General features: G+C 29.8%; 1 protein-coding gene across 1 annotated transcript in view; it reads left to right on the forward strand.

Annotated features, from left to right (window-relative positions):
- LOC129965988 (uncharacterized) overlaps positions 1-14064 on the forward strand; it is a 112543-nt gene extending 98479 nt beyond the window's left edge. The window contains exons 5-6 of the mRNA XM_056080312.1: positions 8140-8248; positions 11084-14064. Coding sequence (XP_055936287.1) covers positions 8140-8248; positions 11084-11529 — 555 coding nt within the window. The 3' untranslated portion in view covers positions 11530-14064. The remainder of the gene's footprint in view (positions 1-8139; positions 8249-11083) is intronic.
- Positions 14065-26581: the final 12517 nt, after the last annotated feature.

A 26581-nucleotide genomic window follows, 5' to 3' on the forward strand; every position in this document is an offset into this window, starting at 1 on the left:
TTATAATTTTATTTCTTATTTCAAGATAATTTTTCCTTTTATTTTGAATTATAAATGCGTAATTATGGGAATTATTTTATTAATATTCTAATTATCATTAAATTTTTGCCGTCATTAAGATAATTATATGTTTATAGGATCTTTAATGAACATAAATATGCATTTATTTCCCTTTGAAATAGCTATAGACTCAAAGAAAAAGATTAATTGCTCCTTCCTCAACTCAGCAGGGAGATAGATATCTAGCCATAAATTTTTATCGCTTAGTAAAAAAGAGCTGCACGATGTTTAAACTCACGTTAGTTATCTCAATCTGTCTTTAGTTAACAAAATACTCATGTATATTGTATTGTGCAGCTAATAATAAATTAATAAATCGTGAATGCGGAGAAATTTTTTTTATCGTTTAACGAATTTTTTAAGTTGGTCGAGGATTCATTATAGAAGTGAATTAATGAGAAGCGTCGTAATATTTACATGTTTTATGTTTACGCCAATTGATTTGAACTTTAACATATGCTCATACAAAAAATAATATCTTTAAAAGACGATAAACCTATTAATAGGTAGATTAATTTGTACGATGTCTATAGAGAAATGCAGCATGAAAGATTTATTTTCAGTTAGAAAAGAGTAAAAAAAAAATTTTTTTTTATAAATCATTCTATCATGAATTTCATCTCCCCACCTCTATTTAGATAAAAAAAATTACATAATTATTATAAAAACAGAAATTAAAAACGTTTATTCTTTTGTAATCATTTCATAACTGTGCAATTGATTTTAAATGAATCTCATCAGTAATGTAAGACTTACAAATGACTTCTGAAATCATAAAAATAATAAATTTATCAATGTTCGTCACAATTTAATTCTTAATAAGCAAAATCTTCATTAAAATTTCAAAATAGTTGTATTTAACTGATTTGACTTTATTCCTTATTAAATATTACTTTATACTCCAACTTTGTTTATGGATTTATAAATAAACTTGGGATATGTGAATATCTCTAATGCGCGCAGATTAATAACGGAATGTTTGTCAAGAAGAAATTGGCTCCCGAAAATTTTTCAAAAATTTACTTCATTCTGTACAATTTCTCCTTCTCAAAGACTTACTTTATTCATACTAAGATTATTATTATTATGACAAAAAATGTCTATTTGATACATTGTCCATCTTGAAATGAAGCCATTATATTTAATTTACTAAACATCTTGTAAAAAGTCGTTAAAAATTGCAGAACTAGATATCTTCTTAAACCAATATCGATAATAAAGAGTAATTTAGGACGAACGAATGACTTATAAATTATTAATAATAAGTTTATTAACTATTTATAAGCTTTTGCGATTATCTAAGCCGGCGTCCTGGCATAGGGGTAGCGCGTCTTCCCCGTGATCTGGGCGTCCCGGGTTCGAGTCCCGATTTGGGCATGGTTGTTCTATGTGTGAATGTGCCCTCCTGTAAAAAGGGGTTGTGCAAGCGAATGAGTGAAGCGTGAGTAGCAAAGTCGTACTCTTGGCCCTAGTTGGCGCTGCTATAAAAAATAAGAGACGTTCCCCCTCAGGCTTAAATCGCTATCTTCGTAACAGCGGGCTTGTCAGTGGCAAGTGCCATAAGAAACAACAAACAGCGATTATCTATAATTCGGTACAAGAAATTTAATTGATCATTTTTTCTATGATAAATATATATAAATATTTGTTAATCATTCTATCGGTTTAATTTTTCTAACTATTTTATTTCGAAATTTTTGTTTATCTTTGTATATTTAAGCAAGATTTTAAGATTAAAAAAAATTCTATTAATTTCCTCTACACAAAATGCAAAACAAATAAGAAAGACTAAAAAGTACAGGTAAACCATAAAACAGCTTTCCCTGTTCAGCAGCTAAAACTAATGAACACATTGAAATCAAATTGTGAAAAACACAGAAAAAATAAATTTTAAAAAAATGCATGAAATAAAAGTAACAGCAGTTACAATAGGAATGATGTCTGAATGAAAACAATGAAATCAATAATTACAATGAACGCATGGGAAACTATCATGCAAAATTTCATCATTGTATCAAAAATGCACACACAAAAATAAATGACATGCAGTATGAGACCCAGATAAAATATTCTTTTTTAATCGACGTTAGAGTTATATTTTCAATATATTGATCTCACTTTTTGTATAAGATATTTCATGGGGTTCCATCTCTTTATACTTCCAAAGTTAATATATGATTTCTTTAATTCCGTTCATTAACCTTAGTGTTGTTAACTAAATTTAATTAGTTTTCCTCCAAATAAGAAAATTAATTTCATAACCATTCTGTATAGACACTTTTTCACTGAACATTTAACTAATTCCCCTTATAGATTAAACCCTCTCCAATTGTTCAATAATTTTAAATATATTTTTTATGGATCATATAGGGAATAGAATATAAAAGAGGGGAAAAAAACTTAAATCGGCAGATATATTTACTTGCATACTATTCACATCTCGTGCTCAATACTTATTTGTAATATTTTAATTAATCTATCAATTACTTATCTATAAATATATCCAAGTAATTCATAGGAACTCATTATAACTCAGTAACTCATTTTTTCTAGTCATTTCAATACCTAACCATCAGTCTTTTGAATATGTAACAGAAATTCCAAAGCTAGAAAAAAAAATTCTGTTAATATTGTTTTTTTTTACTGAATAGTGTCTTATTTGTTTCATATATGTTAATAATTAAAAGACCGTGTGCAAAAAAAAATTATATTATTTTTTCCAATTCATGAAAAAAGTATCTTGGGCAAATTCTAAATGCAACTGTAAATAAATAAATACTATAAATTAATGTTAAGTAGTCAATTCTAGCTGATAAGATTAATAAACTCATTTCTTTTTAAATTTCGTTATATTTCTAAAAGTTTATTCATCAGAAGGAGAATCATCTCCCCCCGTCACATTTTTTTAATACTTTATTAGGACTAGATAATCCGAAGCTTTGTTGCTAGTTTTCAGTTCAAATAGTGAATAAATATCAATCCATTATTGACAAGCAAAGAGAAAAGAAAATTATCTAATACATTTTGATAAATAGTTTTATTTTCTAGTTGAATTCTAGCAAACTGAATATTGAATAATAGGGATGTTGACTAATATCTTGATTGCATAGAGTCTTTGGATACATTTATTCCAACCTTTTGAAAAAATTATTCCTATTTTATTGATATCATTTCAATGACTTATTTATTTTTGTAACAATTCCTTTTATTTTATTGAATTACAAATTTTCTGCTTCACGAAACGTATACAGACAGTATACTATATTAATTTTGATAATTTTCTTGTAATGCCATTGGAAAAAGTTTTCTGAAAAAATATATTAAGCATGCATGTTTTTTATTATTATTTATCGTTTGGTTTTCCTGAACAATGAATTTCTTTAATTTTTTTAATTATTTTATCTATTATCTACATTCATCTTTTATATTAGAAACTTAAAATATCCTCTTTCACGCAATTTTAGCGATATAGATAGATTTACCATTTTGTGTTTAGATTGCAGTCGATTTTGCAATTGATGTAATTTAACACAAGTAATAAAATAAAGTTTTCAGATGACTTTAAAATGTTTTTAAAAAATGATAAGCAATCCCTTAACGTGTTTCTTTAAATAATATACCTACTATCTAAATAAATAAATATTTGATCTAGAGATGATTCTTAAATAATTGAGATAAAAATAATTTATCTAAGCTTTGATAATAATTCGATTTAATAAATTTCACTTATTTACATTATCTTACGTCTCTAATTAATTTTTTAAATTTGTATTTCACTGCTATTATCTTTATCATATAATTTACATAAAATTAAAAGAGTAAAATATTTTTGCTGGTTTTTTTTTTCATGGAAAATCTAAAAATGAAATGAATTTAGAAGAAAGTGGAGAAGTTTAAAGCAATTTTCCTATTTCATTAGAAAAGATGCGAGAAAATTTTCAATTTCTGAATTAACCACATGTCATTTGTGACCATAATCAAATTTTTGTTATGAAGACTATATTAACGGGAGATCTCCCGAGAATTTTTTTTGACGATTACTCGTCGTCATGCGATTAATACTTAAAATTCCAAAAATATTCTTTGGAGCCATTGTGTTTGAAATTAAAAACCAGCTCAAGCTAACATTAATTCATTGTATTTAATCATCATCATAAGAATTAATAATCACTCTTTTAATCCTATTCTTGTAATTGTAAATGCAGTAATCTTAAACAATCAAAGTAAAATTAAAGAATCTGATTCCTCAATACATCGTTTTTATTTTCTCATATACTTAGTAATAGTCAAAAAAAATTTGAACTCGAAAACTCGCGTTTTAGACTTCCACTAGTTCGAAAAACACATTTTTGGAAAATGTCCGTTGCTGTGTGAAAAAGATAAATCAAAACCTCTTTGAGCTAGTAGAATGAAATTTGGTATACGGTCTTTACACCAAATTTGTATATTTCTATAAAATTTTAAGCAAAATCCGTTCTGAGGAAGTATACCTATCCAGCTGTTCGAATTTCAATTAACATGATAATTGCAAAACGAAGAGGACTGATTTGATAAAATTTGTTACACATATTTAAAATCTATAGTGTAGACATCTATCGAATTTTTCGCTAAATCCAGCAAGAAATGGATCGCCTGGCGATCTGCAATTTCAAAAGCATGTAAATGCGATTATTCAAAATCGAAACGATTTAAATATATCAAATTTGGTGTGGTTTTTTGGAACTACAAGTGCAGTTTTGTATCAAATTTTGGTTTCAATAGGTTGGAAAAAATATGTTAAAAACACAAATTCGATTTTTGGATAATATACAACCGCATGAAATCTTCAAAAAAAAATCTCAAAAAAAATCGCCAAGGATGATACAAAAGAATCAGCCAAAATGCTAAATTCACTCCAAAACTTAAAATTCCGTAACTATTTTACGCCAATGTCATGTAAGGCGTTCCCCGGGATAAAACCTTTATAAGAGAAAGTTTTGGAAAGACCACTCTCATCGGTTTCCTAGTCACATTGTACATAGATTTAACCCTACGTATTGTATTCTATCTAATCATGCGTGATTTTATTGTCAAAGTGGGAAAGGCAATCGAAGCAGATTTTATTTTTCATTGATGTGTAAAAACGGAAAATACATTTTTCTTTCTTCGCAGGCATTTTTTTAATTTTTATCCCTTCTATAATGAAATTAAAGCACTTTTTCACAAAATTTTTAAGAGTAAAATATTTGCTATGATGTTATTCCACCCGAAATAGAAGCCTAACTCACTTCTGTCTTTTTTTCATTACTTTGGGTTCCTGACAACAAACCTAGGAGAAATAGTCGAAGAGGAGAAAAAGGGTTAAGCAACGCTTCCTTCGCGAGTGTGGGAAATATGTGCGTTCGTTGTCTTATAAAAATCTCTCCAGGATCGCACGCTCGTCCAAGATATAAGGAGCTAATTCGTTTCAAGAACAAAGTACAGCTGTTGGACACGAAGCGATAGGCAATGCTGATGCGGTTATCAGATGCTGGGTGATGGATCCTGTCGTTAAATAGTATGCAGTTACGGTTATCGGGAAAGGCATTACATCCTGTCTTCATTCATCAATAAAGTGGAAATTTGCCATGAAAGGAAAACAAAATCTAACAGCGGCTCACTCATTCTTTATTTTTTTCTTTTTTATACGTGAATTTAATGTTTAACCACCGCCAAGTACATGTTATATAAGTGCAGGAACGTTATGATAATGAGGCGTGCGAATTCGATGGTTTTTCAGATTCAAAGCGTGTGTCCATTTTCATTGATTATGATGCAAATAATATTTTAATTTTATGTGCGTTCGTATGCAGCTGGGAGGTTTGATTTGTAGAGACAGAGAGAAATATCAACTTTTGTTTCATAAGTTAAATGGCTATTTCAGAGTTCATTTTGATTTGTAAATGTTTGTTACAAGTTTGAGCAAAATTATTATTGTCGTATCATCTTATTTTAATCATTTTGATAACATTATTTTTTTCCAAATAATTAATTCTTTTATTAAAAAAAGTTACATTCAGATAAAACGGGCATTTGAAAGCAAATAAAGTCATTTTCGAAATCAAAATCCAAAAAAAAGCGTGCTTTAAGGAAATTTTGTTTCAGCTTATTAAATTAAATAATTTGAATTCGGTATCTAGATATAAAATTGAACTTTTATTATAATATTTTTATTTTATTTCATTACAAATCTCCGTTTAAATAGCTCCTTGCATATTTTACTGGTGTAATTAAAATTATGTGAAAACGTAAGAAATAAAAAGCAACATGAAATTTTGGGAATACATTATACAAAAAGAAAAAGAAAATGAATATCTAATACTGTACAATATTTAAAATTACAAATTAATAGAAGCTTTCTAACTTCAAAATAATTTTTGCATCGTATGATACATAACATATAATTACACATAATCTGAAATATATCAGTTGATAAAAAAATTGTTTGGATGAAATTTCATTTATAGATTTGTAGCATGGCGAAAGAAAGAAGAGAGAGGGGCCGGGGAGGGGTGATTTTATGCTGCATTTACAAGAAAGAGAAATTTACAGCACTGAAGAATGGGCTGATTTTTTTTTATTTTATAATGCTATTTTAATTTAAGTATTTTATTAAAAATTATTCACATTTAGCATTAAGTATACAGGAAGTATATTTAATAATTGGCAACTATCTAATCTTCAAACTAGCAGCAATAAAAAAGTTCATAAATCAAAAGTTGGTTTTAAAAATATTCATTTGCTAGGCTATTAAAACAGCTGAAGATTATATTTTAAGTTTAAAAAATTATATTTTAAGTATTAAATTGTTTTTGTCAATATTATACATGATTTCAACAGTATTTTTACTATCGAAGAAATAACATAAAAAAATATGTCTATATTGAAAACTTATTGAGAAATATCTACTATCTTTAAAATAAAATTATAATTATTCCGATTTCAGTCCAAGCGATTTAAAGTGGGTCAGTTTTCCAAAAGACCTGAACGTGTCACCAATTTTTATTTTTATTACTAGAAAGTTCTGTGCTTGTAGAAACTTGACACTAACAGGACTTTTGCAACCAGTGTACTTCTTGATTTTCACTTTGTATTATTTTGCATAAACCTCATTCCTGAATTTCATATTCTATGTCGAAAAATATACAGTAAATTCACGTATGATGTTGGAAAAGGAATACGCAGAATTTAAATTCAATTTGAATTATTTATGCGTAATGTAATACTCACATTATATCTAAATCAAGAATATTATAGAAAACTTAATTAAAGTTATTTTATTATCTGAGATTTAAAATGAAGTCCTGCGTATTTAGAAAGATTAAGTTATATATATATATATATATATATATATATATATATATATATATATATATATATATATATATATATATATATATAACGAATGCTGCAGTTTTGTGCAGCAAATCGATTTTTGGTTAAAAAAAATAAATAAATAAACAATTACTTACTTTATTCCAATAAAAAGATAACAGAATTATCAAATATCTGCGATTTAGAAAGACTATTTTTGCAAATATTTAATAAAGTTTATTGATTGTACCCCAATAAAGAATGTAGGACTTCAATATATTTCAAATTTATTTTTAGCCAAAGCTCCTATCTGTGTTTCATACAATAATCATATATATATTTTCATTTTAAAAATTTAACTAAAAGCAAAATCACACTTTCTTCTTTTCCTTCTTAATAAAAAATGATAGATATTTAATGAAAATATCCCAATATAAACAGATGATAAACTTGCATTTGCATTTCAACACGGAATACATGATTCTGATGTATTTCATTTTCCAATCAGTTGCTTCGAAAGAACTGTTTAAAGCAGTGATATTTTTACTTTAAAAATTTAATAAATTTAATTTTTCTCTTTTTTCACATCTCTAAATATTAAAACAGCAATTTCAAAACTCTTTTCTGAACTATTAGGCTTAAAATTGAATTCAAAATTCGCATAATTATTCTTACAGCATAATTAAAAAAAGCTTTTATTTTGAAATCCAATCAGATTTGTTACGAATTTTCAATTTTTTCCCCCAGGTGAATCGTCCCCCAGCTATGAAAAAGGAAGGAATCCAAAAGAGGAAGAGAAAACCAAAAAATGCAAATCAGCAAGAGGCGAAAAGAAAATCTTTACCAGCCACAACAGGTCAGTCAAGGATTCATAAATGAGTTTAAAACATGTTGTCGAGTAAATTGGAACAAAATGTTAAACCATATACACCCTCTTCATCCAACTTGAATTGCCTAATTTGCTTTTTTTTTGGGGGGTGGGGGTCCAAATTCATGTATTAGTTTTTCAGGGGGTGGGGGTAAGGATATATACTTTGCTTATTTATTCCGAAATATTTGGAATCATTCAAAATTGAATTCATGTATTTTATATTTCATATTAAGTCTAATAATTAAATATATCTATGTTCAAAATTTTTCAAATTATGTTTCGCAATATAAAGAGCAAATGGCGAAAATTTCTTAGATCAATTTTTATTATTTTTATATCTTTCTAGCTTTTAAACACTTAACGCAAAAAAAAAGTTATTAATTGGAATTGAATCCTTTTAGAAGTGAGACGGACAAATTTAAAATGGCTGTTTAATTTGTCTTTTTTTTTTTTTTAATTTTTTACTAAGGAAGTGTGATAGTTGAGTACATAGATATAAAAAAGAGTATATAATTCCTAAAGAGTATATAATTTCCTAAACTGAATTTTTTTCTGTTTTCATTTATCCACTTTGGATTAACTGGTTCGCCGAGAATATCAGTTGTGTTTAATATCATTAAAATTTCTTATGCGTAACTTGATGTTCATGATTCTCTCATTACATTATTTTTAAACAACTATCAAGAAAATGATTAACAAGTATCAAGGTCAAACAGAATTTTGACAAGGCCATATTATTTTAATACATAATTATGCATTAAAATTTATACATGGCATTATTAAATTTTAGACATGGCATAATATACATGAAGCTTCTTAATATAATAATGCCATTAAAAAATCGTTTCCGGGAAATTGCCCGTTGTCATTTACTTTAATGTAATTTCCTCTCGTGATTCTTCAAGTAGTAAATATCAGAGACAATTAGCAAAATCTTGCTTCTTTACTTTCAAAAATGGAAGAAGAAAACCATGTGAGTGAGCATTTACCGAAACAACAAAATCTATTTGAATTTAAAAAAATTTTTTATTGAAAATCATGCAAGGAATGTTTAAAAATAATCAAAACTCAGGGAAATATGTGATAAAAACCAAATTGTTGTCATAAAAAAGACATTTTTAAAAAATGGTTTTAAGAAAAAAGATTAGTTCTGTGCAATAATACTTTCGGGAGTTACAGCAGAAAAACGCTAAGATCTAACTTTATCTTTTATTAAATAAAATTCTAATTGAAATTTCAAAAAAAAAAAAAAAAAAGTGACACATTTCCATACTGGTGCATTTTTTCATCCGGGAAAGTGTGAAAATGGGCATCATGGATCCTTTCTATGCTAAATTTGGTAATTCTTGGTTAAATAAGAATGAGTCCTGCAGAAAGCCAACACAAGTATTCTGTTTGTTATTATTATTATTAGCAGTAAATACATGAATGAAAATGGCAAATTAAAAAATTAAAGTTGGATATAGCAAAAAGAATGATAAAGTTGATAATGACAAATTAAGAAATTAAAGTTGGATATAACAAGTATAAAAGGAATTAAAGCAAAAATTTAATAAGCTGATGTGTTTCATCCATTTCATGAAATGCAATACACCCCACGAAATATGCCTCGTCTGCTATTTTCTGTGCCCTGACGAAACAACTTTCGTCCTCCATCACCGTTACGACTGCGATTGTTTTTAATGACCGAAATCTCGTTCACTCTCACCTTTCACTGAATGGAAAAGACATGAAGAACTATCTCGTGAATTATATGGTCACGTGGGCGTGGGTATGGTTCGCTAGCACTTTATGGTGATCCCCATCACTTTTCGAAGGTGGGCACGCGACGGGGTGTCAGTCGAAGATATATTTCAAAAATAAAGTCGTAGAGAAGGCTCGCCGCATCTGCTGCAGAGCAACCAGTTTAAATACATTGTTATTTGTATTGACTTCCTTTCCATTCTTTACGGTTAACGACAGTATGCAAATTGCATGACTTCCGCCCATTTCTTCGACCTTCTTTTGGTAACTTCGACCGAAGCATGTTAATCAAGAAGTGTTAGAAGTCACACTCCAATTGCATTTCTAAACAGTATCAAACGTATTCCAATAAATAATCTTTGTATTAGGCGAAGACTATCTTGGAATGGCGTTAGAAAAATGATAATGTCACATCCTGGTTGTATTTCTAGAATGTATAGAATGTAATCCAATAAATAATTTTTATACTTCATGTCTTGGTACTTATGAAATACTGAAAGTCACACTTCAATAGCATTTCTATTGCAGTATCAAAAGTATTCCGGCAAATTATCTTCGCATATATTTTCATTATATGATGGATCAGTAATTCTAAATGTTGAGAAACCTTATACCTTGTGTGAGTGTGAAGGAAGCACCAGACTTTAGAATCAAAATAAAGAAAGGTTGTCAAATAATACAAAAATAAGATGGAAAAAATAAATTAACAAAAATAACAAATAAAATAACACGGAAATACTTTTGAATAAGATTTAAAAAAAGAAAGTGTTTAAAATTATTTTTAATTCTAAAACTTAATGAAATGGGACAAAAAAATTAACAATATTCAGTGGAAGATAAAGGCAATTTCAAAGGACATGAGAAGTTTGGTCTCGAATATTAAGAAATTGCGAACCGTCCCTTTTCATTCTCAATCTTTCACATAAAATTACCAAATATAAAATGTTACAAGTATAAATTATTTAGATCATCATGTTATTAACTGAAACTAGATTCTGTTGATAGTCAGGTTTCTTTGAATATTTCTTTGCTGAAAAAGGAATTAGTGTAGTTAATCACTTGTTTTTCATCTAACAGGTTCCAAAAGTCCTGGAGATCTCAGTTCACCTGCTTCAAATTACTCCATAACCACAGCATCCAACAACTATGCATCCAATCATAATTCGACCACCACAACAACTCCTCCTGCCTCAGGCGAAACTCTCCATAGACAACACTCTCAGCAACACCACAATAGCAGCAGCAGTCATCATCTCCAACAACAACATTCAATTGGTGAAGATTCAGCTAGGCACAGCATTCAACATTCGCCCTATAACAACCACCATCACGGCGATCCAAGCAATTCCAGCCAATCTTCAGCTATACACGCTTTGCATGGTCTTAATTCTTTCTACAACCATCATCACCATGGAACAACGTCTGTAATCGCCTCAACGCCATCGACGTCTGGAACGTCGTCTAGCAGAATGCCCCCGTCTCCGTATGCGGTAATCAAGCATGAAATCCGTGATGGGAATTGAAGATTTAAGTACTGTTTGGGTTCAGTAACATATTGATTCAGTAGAAAATTACTGAAAACTTCCAGATTCGGTTTTCTGGATATTATATTCTGTCCACAATTCATTTCTCCAACAAGATACAGTATCTTCATTTGGCTAACTTTGATACGTCACGCACTTATTTGCTGAGGCCACCATAAAAGAAATTTAAGATCACAGTTTAACTTTATGCAATTACACATCAAAACCATTTTCCGGGAAAAGGGCACTGGAGGTTTGACAACCTGCAATATTGATTTCAATTCAGTATCAACTGATAATTCTGCATTGAAGAATATCAGAGCTTGAAACCCTACAATAATACCATTAAATAAAGATCATGAATGTCTTTAATTGAATGGGAGTAAAAGAAATGACACATTACGGCAATTCTGAGTTCCCCTCTTTTGACTCAATTCATCAAAAATTTATCTTCAGCTACTCAGCAGCTGTTCTTTAACTGAAATTCTTGATTAATATCTTTCAAACTCATATATTCTCCATCCGACAGCTGTCTTATTACTTCTCTTTCTAATCAATATGTAGAACATTACATAGACGCAACATTCAACATTCTCCCCACATCGGTCCATATTACAGTAATCTAAGCAACTGAAGCTCAAAAAGATTTTAAAAAATGGCACAGGATTATATTTCTAAGATCGATGCATTAAGTAAATTTTAAAAGAAATGGAGAATATTTCAAACATCCCATGAGAAATTTTTGGAAATAGCGGAAACATAATTAAGTTCTTCACATGTAAATGCTCAGTATGTATAAATTGTGATATACAGTACTCCAGAAAGAAAAATAGACTTTCTCACTGTATATAGCTGTGAAAAGCCCATAAGATAAGATCAATTCATGTAAATATATCTGAATATGTTAAAGTACAATGCTATTTCTTTTGTGTTGAATAAATAAAGTTTACTGGTAATAGGACTGATTCTCGTGACATAGCAATCATGTGACTGAAGGTAATATACCAATCATCCGGGCACTGACTTATGGTTATACACTGACTATTGCAAGAATTTCAGAATTAAATTTGCTATCCAATCCGTGAATATGAATTTATTACACTCAGGTATACTAAAACAAAACCATTTAGCTACTGAAAAATTATTTCAAATCGGCTTCAGTAATCGTAAAACAAAAGCAAACATTTAATATAATATCAATTATTAAATTAGTTGCCATTTGCTGTTGTACACAGTCAGGAATTAAAAGCATAGAGCAAATGATTAGAGTTGGGTCCATTTTTTCAATCGTGAAAGATTGAAAAGCATCCATGATTATTAATTGTGTAATCGCAATATCTCAGATTGAAGTCCTCTTAGGAAGACCCCTGTCTGTCCTGCTACATTATTGTTACGAAGGCGGCTGCAAGAGCTATTGAGCATGAAAAGCAGGATTTTGGAATCGTAGTTGATGACAAGAATAGCAACTACAGAAAATATAAAAGTGTTAGAGTACGTATCTTAAGAGTATTAGAGTACGTGTTTAATAGCAATAAAGTTATTTTTAGTAAGACATCCAATATAGAGAAAATGAAAAAAAAAATTATATTTAAAGAAATCGAATCTTTCAAAGATTAAAATTAAATGATAAGAGTAAATTTTTTTCCAGCTTTCATTACATCATCATTATGGGGACCCCCCCCCCTAAATTAAGCATATCAATTTACGGATTGCAAAATGCTTTTTCTTCTTTCTAAGTTTCAAATTATAGATTTCAAAAGTCATGAGATGAAGTAATAACTTTAGAACCCTTAAATAATCATGATGAGAGTCGTCTGTATATTAATAACACATAAATAAAGTGGATTCAAGTGAAATTTTAAGTGAAGAGAGAATAGCATATCTTTTTGAGGTGAGAATAATAGACATTTTTTCATGTCTATTGTTAAGCTACATTTGCACAAGCCGCGCCATGCAGTAGACCGCAGGAAGCGTATGGAATAGTCCAAAGCAGAGTGAAGAGTAAATGGTTTAGCTATTCCTGTTTATTTTCCTCATTGTTCCAACAGACAATTAACAAATAAACTTTCTAGTGCCCATGTAAACTGAAAATGTGGCACTGTAAAAACGTGCACGAATAAGCTCATTTCAGTAATGCAAACCCGATAATCGTGCTTGTTGGTATTGAGAGTGCACAATATTGCTATCAGAATAACTCTTGACCATCTACTTTGTTTGGATTGGCGGATATGGATTCAACCATGGGCCAAGAAAGTATTTTTTAATCACCTATTTTCGCCTACTTTTGAAATATAGCATATAAAATGTAAGATAGATCTCCAAAAACTTTTCAATAACGTGCAATGTATATTAGCTAGGTGATGTGTTACCAAAAGATTCATATAACAAGTGTATTATATAAACCTGGACATTTATCAAATGTCCTTTATGTCTGTTAATATTCAGTGTATATGAGTAGATTAGAATATTGAACTCTGTTATTACTGTATTCAAATGATTTGCTTCCTTCTTTGTTGATTTGTATTGTACATAGACTGTATTAATAAAAGAAGTGTTTGCAAAAAAAATCAGCTTGTGTTTTCATTTTATGAAAAAATTCGGACATTTTTATGTGAGATCTAGAGTGTTGATTTCATGTTGTGGATATTTTTAGTCACTTTTCTGACAAGAACAAATTATATTGCTTTATATGGAAATACATCTCCTAAAGAATCAAGAAAGGACATCTTTATACAACATGATATTCTTTCAATAAAGAAAGAAAACGTTTAATAAAATAATCTGTAATTCGAATGAAAAGTATTATTTCGAGAAATAATCAGTATTATTTAGAAATCACGTGAATTGTTCAAATGTATAAAGGAACCCTTTTTTTTTAAGCGAGTGAATTTAATTTACTGTGTTGCTGTTAGGTATTATGAGATACCTGATTCTGTAAAATTTTCACGCTGTTAAACATGCCGGTCATGCATGTTTTAAAGTTTCATTCTGTTAGGTATTAAAGATTTCCTGATTCTTTAACTGAAATATAATGAAATAATGTCCCAATACATAAATGCAGATTTAAATTCAGTATAATTGTGTAAAAATACTTAACTCCTTGGCAAAAAGTGAATCCAATACATTTATTTTTACTTAAATGAAACCCCTTTATCACGTCGAAAATAATATCTGGCGGACCTTTTGCTCAAATTACAACAGGTTCCTGTGTCTCTTCCATTTAATAAAATATTTAACAAAAATAGTTTACTGATGAATTAATCAAAGTACTTGATTAATTGATAAGTTGATAAGTATAGCAAAAACTTTTTGCTTTATGCTTGATAAAAACCTATTTCATCTGTTTTCGGCATAAGAAGTTACGTTATTGTAGTAAATCTAATGCCATCAGAAACATAACTTGTAAAAAAAACCAAGTCTCGCAACTCAGTTCTTCTATCGTAAAAAGCTGTGAGATCCATGTAATACCAAGTCGGTCAATTTATTCAGTCCCTTAAGTTATTAATCTAGTCGAGAGTAGGTCGCTGTCTTTTTGTGCATTCACACCTAATCTTATTCTATTTAGCATTTCAACAAAGTCAGAATCATTGAGCTGTCGCATGTTAATTGTAAGTTCATCGTATATGAACAGTTCCGTCCACAGATTCGGTACACTGAGGGAACCTAACAACTTGTTAGTTTCAGCAGTTGATAGTTTTTCAAAAGGTGACTTTTCTCTTACCGGCGGAAGCTGTAAGAGAACTCCGAAAACTACAAGATGTTTTTTTCCAAACCACCCATTCTGATCGTCTCTTGTGTCGAATATTTCAGATAAGCGTAAATGAATATATGATATATGTTAAAGTAACATTGAATATCATCGACACTTCGTCTATGATAAAAAAACACTACTACTTTCAAATCTGATCTCAGAACTTGGAGCACTTCATCAGAAAGTGGCTTGTACTTCGGTGTTGCTTGTGTTCTACAGGCAGCTGCAATAGTCTATGTATTGTCAATCTATTCTATGTATAGTCAGCTATTCCTGTTGGAGCACTGACTGCCACTTTTTTTGTTTAAATACGTCCCAAAATTCTCAGAGTTTTTATTAAAAAGCTCTTTCTAGTGCCACCAGTTCCACTCATAAAACAGCGGAAAACGTCAGCGTTATTATCAGTTGTGTCCATTTTATTTGTGATCATATCGAAGACTCTTTTTTGATCGACATAAAGTTTTGCGATCATACTTTGAAGATCAGTTTGCTCTTCTTCTACCAGATTGATTCTCTGAAAGTCATCCATTGCGTTTGCAGCTTCCACAGCTTCAAATTGACTTATTTCAAATTAGATATTGTTACAAACCTGTAATTTTGAGATTTAATAACTTTTCCCAGCGAGAATAGTGTCATCATACGAAAGATCGTTTTATAGTAATCTGTATTGGATGCTGCCGGATTCCGATCCAGTGATGCCAGAGCTTGGTGACAAACTTGGCGGCCATTTGGCGACTTGGCGACGAATTTGCCGACAAAATGGATAATGCTCGAAACTTCGAGAAATTTATTGATCCGTCCATTATTACACGAATATTTTAGTTTTTCCTTGATTTATACACTAAACTCTAATTGTATTCTAAATTTGAAGCTTGTTTTTGCTCGACTTGGCGGGGGCACTGCGGTGCCCCCCCAGATCTGTTGCACGAACAATTTAATTATTCTTAAAACGCGTGGAAAAAGAAATAAACACTATATAGCAAAGCTTTTTTATGAATTAAACGCTATAATTTGCATTTAATTAATAGCTGTAATGAAACAGAAGTATACTTTCTTGCCTTTATACTTTGAGTGCTAGATGCAAATATATATATAACACGTTTAATCGTCTCCTATCTTAATGGAAATATAGAACAATGATACATTTGAATACCTTCATTTACATGTAGAATTTACACTTATATTAAATTAAATGGTGAAGTGATTGAAAAAATATTTAAAAAAAAGAGTGCTAATAAAAACAAATATAATCTAGTTAAGAAAAAGAAGAAATTTTCTCGGAATAAGTTTGAATAAAAAATGTACACTCAGAGATTTATCAAAACGATATCATTTATGTCAGTTCATGATGCAATAAAAGTTTATAAAAATATACGTATACTTACTTGGTAACTTTGTTTATAATTTTACAAGTCGATGAAATAGAATTTCCTCATCTACATTTTATGTCACGATATATGCAGAGTCATAACACGAATACGCATCTAGTTATGCATTAATTCGAATACCGCAGCTATGCATAAATTTAATTCTGAAGACAGTAATATGCATAATTTTTATTTAAAACGGTTGCATTTTGCATAGATTTCAATTCTATTTATTCAACAGTAGTCTGCAAAGAAAGCGAACATGAATTTTTTTTAATTATATTTTTATAGAACTTCAATTAGCAGATTTTTACTTATTTACTGTTTTATAAAATTTGGAGCCCCTTATTGGATCAAGTTTAGCATTGATCCAATAAGGGGCTCCAAAAGGAAATTAATAGTCTTGTATAATAAATAAATTTGTTTTTTTTTAAACTTCAATCTAGTATAGCATTTTTTTTCCATGTTTAAAATAAGCATTTCTAAAAAAAACTAGAAAAGAGAGAAGATTGCTGAAAAATTTTTTTATCAAGTTAAAAAAAATTGATTTAATTAAATAAACATCACATCTTATAATCATGTAATTACTTTAAGATATAAAGTAAGACAAATTTTAACATTTTTTTAAACAAAAAGACGAAACACGAACCATCATGCATTTCATGAATGCACGTAAAATTAAAGAGAAAATCTAATATTGACCTAGATTATTCAGGTATACCGACAGTAAAATTTATGCACATTTTATAAACAAACATGTTTGCTAAATTATTGATAAATATTCCAAAAAAATCCTCCACCCCCTTCCGAAAAAAAAAATTCTAAAGATGATTGAGAACGATAATGCCGTTTCGTGACAGAAAATAGCATTATCAGTTATTTTTTGTTTTGTAAAGATATTATAAATGATCCGTTTCATAAGTGTGATGTATTGAAGAAGTGAACTTATTTCCTGGGTTGGTTGCTGGCTCTTCTAAATTTAACCTTTTTCAATGACTTGCTTTCGTGAAAAACAAAGATTTACCGTTTCCGCTTCTGTTGGAATGGACGAATCCAAGATTCACAACCCGACAGGCGCTCTGAAGTGGTTCCTCCCTTTTTCTCGAACACGAGTGCCAAGAAGCATAAACTGGACAGGTAACAGACGAGGCAAGAAATTTATTCATGTTAAAAAGCCTTCCTCGTTACAATTCGTGCGATTTGTTGTGACGGCCTGAGAAAGAGTTCGTGTTGCCATAGGAAATATTACTTTTTTTTTGTAATCCTATTGTTTGTTCTTCTCCAGGGACAAAGAACGCTCAGAATTTCATTATCATAATCTTTCCCCCTAATTACTGCTTTTCAGATATTCTTACTAGCTCATATTAAAAAGGCGTTAATGCAAATAGCAATTTTACTTATCATTCACATCTCCATTTCCTTGTTATTGTTATAATCTGATGGCCTGCAAATCCCAAAACGATAGAATTTTAATGTTTTCTGTTTTGATGGTAGTTCTTTCGGTTGGTTGACTGGCTATTTCCGAAATTTTAATTTTTAAAAAAAATTCATGGTACTTTGATTCAAATTTTGTACACGTTTGTATAAACATTCCGAAAGTACTAATTTTGAATGGCTTCAAGCTTACAATTCGGGTCAGAATTACAAATTGAATGAAAAATCTGGAAATAATTTTATCTCAAGGCCATAATTGTAATTATATGTTTTGTCACCTGTTGCTAATTAAAGATAAAATTCCTTTTAATCTAATAGCGTTGGAAAGAATATCTCTGATAATGAAAACATTGAGATCTAGTTTTCTTATTTTTATTGTAATTCATAAGTTTTTAGATTATGAAAAATTAAAAAAAATTATTGTTAAAAAAACAATATATATATATATATATATATATATATATATATATAAAGAGAGAGAGAGAATTGCTTTAATTTGAAACTAAATTTATATGATTTTGGAACAAAATTTCAGAAAACTTTTGTAACGTGAGAAGAATTAGAATACAATCTGGTGGCATTGTTGTTATTGAAAGATGTGCAAAGGATATAAAATATTTGAGTCCATTATACATAATTAATTCATATTTTTTTTATAATGAAAGATAGGAAAATTGTTGAAACTGGTTCTGCCATTTTTTTCCAGCATAATCTAACAACAAAAAAATTATGTTTCAATTTAAATTTAAACAATTTTTCCCTAATTAAATGTTCTTTTTATTTTTACTTTTTGTTTTTTTTCTAAAGTAAATAACCGATATACTAATTTCTTTAAAAAAAATTAAAATATTCTTTTTTATTAATTCGTTATTATTCGTTAACAATTAGTTTTTAACGAATAATAACAAGAAGATGATATCTTTAGAAAAATATTTGATATTTTTATAAAAAAAGATTATGCATTCCGAATGCTTAAGAGATAAGAATAACCGAATTACTTATTTAAATGGCATCAAGACATGCTCACATGAAATTCATAAAATGGACTAAGCCAATTTCATTTTGAAATCCATAGCAATATGCAACAATTAGTTTAACATATCACTAACAATTAAAATTTTATAGACTTTTTACGACGACAATTTTTATAATTCCATTGTAAGAATGAACCTCTACTCCCCCCCCCCCCCTTATTATTCTTGTTTTACGTATAATAAAAATATGAACTAATATTATTGATGAAACTCTTTAAACAAATAGTCTTTCCTAAAAATTATTAAGAGTAACCATCAAGTGGTTTTCAAAAGGGTATCCCATGTATCCTTTTTAGAACAAATGATAAAATATATGGGTTTTTCTGATAGTATATTTCCATAATGCAGTTGAAATGAAATTCAAAATCTTGATTATTTAATGAATTCCATATATTGCTTTTCCATAATTCCTGCCCTCGAGGTTTCATAATATCCCGTTTCTAAATCCATTACGGTGTCATTGTCGGTTGGAAAGGAACAGATTGTCACTTACCAGCAAACATCATCCACGAATATAAATATGGAGCCTATTTGAGGAGGAAGGGGGGATGTGCCCTCCCCCCTTGGCATTGCATGCCTCGAGTGGGAGGGAGAGAGAAATCACCCTTTTTGATTTACGGCCTCTTAAAAAGATTTTACGAGCATCGGCATTTTCCGTCTTCCCCGACTCAATCGAAGTCAAGATCTCACCTGACCTTTCTCTCTCTCGCTCTCGAAGACGAAGAAGCGTTCCGGGAAGGTCGACGCAAAACTCTGCTTCCAGTGTAATTATTACAGAGCACAGTTTAATGAAAAATCATACTTACATTAGCATGGGTTTGACTATTTCAGTGGTGTAGCAAAAGTAAATGATGTTATAAGAGTAGTATTAATTTTTGGTCTCTTTATAAAAACTGAAACAAGGACAATCATATTTTGCCAATTCAAAAGGCCCTTTTCTCCTAGCACAGCGCTTGAGATACCTATACATTTTTCCTTACCCATCACTAAGATAATGAACAAAAGGAGAAACTATGACTTTATTATATCAGGAAGAAGGTTTGAATATTCAATTAATTGAATCGTAATACTATAAACACACACACACACACACACACACACACACACACACACACACACACACACATATATATTTAGCATCTGCAGTCTCAATGATAATAATTATAATAAATAAATAATGTAAAAGTAATTGAACAATTTGTAAAAGTGCTTTTAATTAAAAATCATAGCATGATTAAGACCAATCAGCTGGAAAAAGACATATTTCATTATCTATAGGGAATGAATATAACAGCTGCTTATTCATGTGCTATTTTCATTTTTATCTTGCTTTTCTTTTTTCTTTTTTTTCACTTCGAGCTATCCATGGTAGCATATAATTATTACTTCAAAACTCTAATCATTGTCTCAGACTTTGTGGTGACAGATTTGCTGTAACTGTAGAATCCAATATTATTTGTAAATTCTTCAGTTATCATTAAAATAATCAAATGTTTTTTTTTTTTTTTTTTTTTTAGAATAAGACTGAAAACAGTTTAAAAGTTCATATAAATCCTAAAATATACCTTCAAAAATATGGATGGCTCAAACTGAAAATAGATTTTCTCATTCTCATTCATCTGTCATCAATCATTACTAATGAAGCGGAGCATGTTGTAAAGACATATATCATTAGTTATTATTAATGATAGACGAATGAGAATGAGTGTATACAACAGTTATGATATAATCGCAATGATTGTATTAAGAGTTTGTTTTAGAATTTACATTAAATTATACCCCCTTTTCAAATACCGTAATGGAAACATCTCACAACGTTGCCGCATGAGAATAGTAATTGCGCATATCATCAAATATGTAAACGCATGATGGAATATTTTTTCTGTTATATTTTGCTTTGTCCTATCTGTGAACCTCGGAGATTTAGTAAAAGTGAGTGGCATCCGAAATGTGATATCCTTTTTTCTTCGGTTTTTTTTTTTTTTTTTTTTTTTTTTTTGCTCATGTTTGACTAAAAAAATGATGTAAACACAATAGTGTTGCCTTTAAGACAAATACCAGAGGCAGCTGTACTAATGTGCTCTGCTGTCGTTATGTCCCTGCCTGGTTACAGTTTCAGAGTTTCAGGACTGAAGTCATTGATTCTATCCATGATCCATCTAGTGCATGAGTTTGGTGCGATTAAATCTGGCGAAATTAAACGACCCGACAATGATATATATAGCAGGTTTGCCATTTAACCATGCTGCTTCAAAATTACGAGGGTCCCTAACTGTCCAATTAAAACTCAAAAGTGAGACACTTATCTGATCTAATTTTTCTTTAGCATAGATTCCCAACTTAAATTAGCGCGGCGCCTTTGACGTGCTTCACATAATTATATACTTCCTCCATTTCACCCTCTCCCTCTACCAGAAACTTAACCTTGTTTTGGCTCCATTTCAACCAATTCATTAAAAAAAAAAAAAAAAACGCCACACATCAAAATAAAATACGAGTGACAAGCAAAAATTAAAGTTATTTGTCGAATAAAAGGCAATTTCTTTTTCTCTCTCTAAAGAAGCATGACGAATCGCTGTTTATACGCAGGGAAGGTTGCCGATTAAAAATACCCACTACTTGAGCGAGAGAGTTCGTAAAACAGAGGCCATTTTGATGGAGCATCTTTCAGGCTGGGAGGTTTACGAGCATCACAAATCACTTTCCTCCCGCTGTGCTCGGGCCATTGAGGAGCGTTTATCTGCGCCAAAACGGTATGTAATGCACAGGTCTGTAGCAGAGCGTCTCTCCGCTTTTAATCGGCCTGATTAATCCATCAGATAACGGCGTTGAGAGCCATCAGCTGGGAACATGACTTTCGAGTGGACTCGCTGGCGAGTGAAAGGAAAAATTGTTCATTTAAATGAAATGAAGTTGTAACAATATTGTCACAATCGATGATTTTTTTTAAATCAGTTATTGTTTGTAATTTTCAAATTAATCGATGGTATAGACTTCCTATTACAGTTGGCGTTAAATAATCCAGCATTCATCGGTCATCACACATTTTGTGTCAATCACGTTGTCAGACATTTTCGATTATTTTTTTTTTTCAAACGAATCAAGCATTTATTTATTCATTAGAAACTGTGTCAACAACCCTTTCGCGGACATACTCCCTCAGTGGAGCAATATTAAGCTTTTTGGAGTTTTAGGCATTGAATATCTTGGTAAATTCAAAAAAGCAATTGATGTTAATATAATGAGTGATTTTTAATTAATTAATATTGTGGTAAATCGAAAAAATAAAATATATGATTCTGAATCATATATTTTGGCTATATATCCTTATCATATATTATTTGAAATGTACCCAAATAATAACTTTGTGTATACATGAAAAATGAAATTTTAAATTTAGAAATAATTTTAAACAAATGATAAAAAAATTGACAAGATATTTTAACAAATTGTAAATATCGAAATAAAATTTTAACAAAAGTATGACTTGAGAATCAATCAGTCAATGGACTGTTAAAAAGAAAACTGCAATTATTTACAAGTGAATTTGAAGAAAAAAAATTAGGACAATGTTCTGAAATTGAAAGAATAATAGATTTTAGTTTAAATATTGTTAAGTGGATGGTACTTAGATATCAAATAAACTACTAATTAATTTCCCTGAAAATACCACACAAATATAAATTTTAAACAAAATTGAGACCTTACGGCTTTTAGGCAGAGAGTTTTCTCTTTTACCTTTGGGACAATCCGGCATTACTCAGGAGGAGGATATTGACTAGAATAAAATTGATAAATGTGTGGCAGTAGTTGAAGAACTGAATTACAAGCTTTTTATTGTAAACACGCATTGCCTTTAAAACCATGTTGACGTTAGCTAATCTGATATGTTAGACCGTGACGGATTAAAAAACACCAACTGTATTCAACAACAGTAACGTATTCAGTAACGATTTAAGTCTACAATGCAAGGAGAGTTACGAAATACATAACTATACTAACACATATTTCTGATTATGAACCTGAGGCATTTAATGTTATGATTTATTTTTTTAAATCGCCTAGAAACCTTTAGAAATCCCCTTTTAAAACTTGCTCGCACATTTAATTAACTATGGGCATTTCGTGTTAATTTTCATAACATTATCAAAAGAAATGAAAGTACAGATTTGATCTCTTTCCGTCGGTGTCTAGGTCCAAAATTTGATACAGACCTATAATTTTAGTGTCAAACCCCATTCCAGATTTCATTTATCTAGATTATATTTTTAGTTATCGTTCATACCTGCATATAAATATATTGTTAAGCAAATATACAATCAACATTTTGTCGGTTTTATCCCAGAAATCGGGCCTGGTTCTAAATGTTAGTACTGAATATCATACACTAAATGCACACAAAAAACTTATGTTCTTAAACTGTAACCTTAATATAGGCCCGGATAGATTGATAATCAGCCTTTTGAAAGATTTGGCTCAAAATCTGATACAAATCTATAATTTCGTGATAAAAATATGAACTAAATTTTATCTCTATTTTTTTTAATGATATTCACATTCGAAATGGCGAATAGGCAAATTTAAAGTTAATGAATTTCTTTCAAAAATTGATTGAAATCTATTGAATTGATCTAAAGAGCACATATTAAACTCTATATTTATGCTATTGTGTTCATAGAGAGGTAAACAAATATAAATCCATTTCTTTCTTTCTTCTTTTTCTTTTATTGGAGAGATCTACAACATAGAAATTATATAAATTCTCGAAATAGAAATTTTCGAAGATTACGATAGTTTTTCTTTCTTTGGTTAGTATATGAAAAAATAAATTAGTTTTAAGTTCCAGTAATTTATATTCTTCTCCATTAAAGGCTTTATATAAAAGGAAAAATATAGTATTATGCGGAGATATCTCTACAACCTTAATTCACTGAGTATAACATAATATAGGTCATGACTCGGGTTATAACTTTCTTCATGCTGTTAACTTGATTTATGGCTGGTTGTAAACAAAACTGAGAGTAAACAATCTTGAGTTAAAAGCCTATTAACCGGTTTGCTCCTCCTGCATCGAATTATCGCATTTTTACATTTTTGAACAACAATTACCCTTCATAAAGGTTATTATTTATTACAAAATTACTGGGAAACAGATAAATATTAAAAATATTCTTTGAAGTTCATTGGAATCAAAAGACAAAAAACCAAAAAAAGAAAGTGTCATGAAAATATAAATCAGTTGAAATGTCAATTTTAAATTTTTGAAAATCTTATTGAAGAATAATCAACGACTACAAATTAAAAGTCTTTATTTGATTAAAAACACTCCGTAGATTTAAAAAAAAAACTAAACCCGACAATGTCTTTTGTCTTCTCATTTTTTCTTTGATAATAATACTAGATGACGCATATTGTGCTTTGTAGTACAGTGAAGAAACCCAAGCATGCATTTTTGGCATTATCTTTCCGTCCGATTAGATGTAAAATTTGATACAGATCTATAAGTTTAGATGCAATACCATGCGCAGTAAAATGTCGCGTTCGGTTTAGAAATCATTAAGAAATTAAAGTAATGCATAAAATTTTGATTGTTCATTTAAATATATCAAATGCTCCCACAAAAGATAGATTAATAGCAAAATCATAAGTACTCACTCCATATGCATAACAATTGATCAAATAACCACAATTCTACAAGGCATAATTTTCATAAATAGCATGAAAGAACTAGCAAGAGTGGCTTGCCTGAAACTTTATCGCTGAGCCTCCAGCTAAGATCTTATCCTCTTGGCCCTGCATAAATTCAGGGATCTTAGATAAGGTGGCCTCACGTGGAATTAGCAAACAATAGTTACGAAATATAGATTTTTATTCGAATCTTTCCCAATGAATCTATTGTGCGAATATGTATCGTAAGAGACTTTTTGCCGACCAAATAAGACCAAAATTTCACACGGAATTACAACTTAAGTCACAAAATAAAATACAGAATTTCATCGAGTTTGGGAGTCTGTTTATTACATTTAGATGTATGAGAAAGTACAGACCGACAGACGAACAACCTTTTCGCAGATTTGGTACAAAATTTGTTAAGAATATGTATGGGTATTTTTTTTTACTCGTACTTTTTTTAGATGCCATATTTATCAAATTTTATTTAGTAACTCTTTGTATTTTGGTGTTATTGGTATCATGTGTAAACAAATAGTAAATTGGACAGATCTCCCGTGAATGGATTTCTTTCGAAATTTCATTTGTTTAGCTCAAAGTGATTTTAAACTATCGTTCATAGATAGACAGATTGACAGACAAAGAGAAATAATGCCAAAAATGTGTTTGGCATTATGTCTAAAACATGAAAATTCGTCAAAATCTGAAAGTTTGGATTTTTTGGTGATTACAATACTTTCTCTACACGTAGTGTACAAGAAAATAAAAAGTCTGAGATCACATCCATAGCAGAAAAATAAAATCTAAAGGATTCATGTGAAGGAAGATATGAAGCTTCAGAACGGTTTAGTTACGCCCCCTTTCGCTGCCAGATACGACTATTGTGAATTTTCTTTTAAAAATACTCTGGTATAAAATAATAATCGGCAGTATATAAAACGCCTTTAAAAGAAAACGATTTCTTTAACACATTCCACCCGCAACTCATCAGAGGCGTAGTATTTTGGGTTAAAAAGGAAAGAATGGTATAAATGTCTCGAGTGCTGACCTCAAGGGATGTCATGGAGAATAATTTCATTGCTTTTATGTTCATTTTTGGAAATAAAGAAGCTAAAAAGTAATGTCATCCCCCCGGACCACTGGTCTTTTTAAGTCATTGATAATGATCAAAGGCGAGAAGAACCCAACGCCCTTTACCATCACTATGTCACTGTAATTCAAACATTCTATTGAATTAGATAATCCATTCTCTACCATCTTTTAACAATATTAAGAAAAATGACAGTGGTGCATAGAAGTGTGACCAAAAGGAGATATAAAGACTCTTGGTAGCAATCTTCGGATCCACCACGAGGCCAATACTGTGCATTTAAAAAAATTATAAAAAGAAAATTTAAAGTGCTTGCCTTTTCGAAAATCGCTGCTTTTTTCCGTGATATTATAAAATAAGGGACAGAAAATAAATGAAATGCATTGTTCAATGAGCTGATCAATAGTATGCTACGTTTATAAATTTGGAGTTCAAAAGTATTTCATCGAGGCAACTATAAAGAGCAAACTATATAAAATGTTTAATTGGAAGTTTTACCGACCAGGCGAACTGCCCGCCAAAGACGGATACATATATATATATATATATATAATATATATATATATATATATATATATATATATATATATATATATATATATATATATATATATATATATATATATATATATATATATATATATATATATATATATATATATATATATATATATATATATATATATATATATATATATCGATGAAA

Source organism: Argiope bruennichi, chromosome 4 (genome assembly GCF_947563725.1).
Source record: "Argiope bruennichi chromosome 4, qqArgBrue1.1, whole genome shotgun sequence".
Classification (NCBI taxonomy): domain Eukaryota; kingdom Metazoa; phylum Arthropoda; class Arachnida; order Araneae; family Araneidae; genus Argiope; species Argiope bruennichi.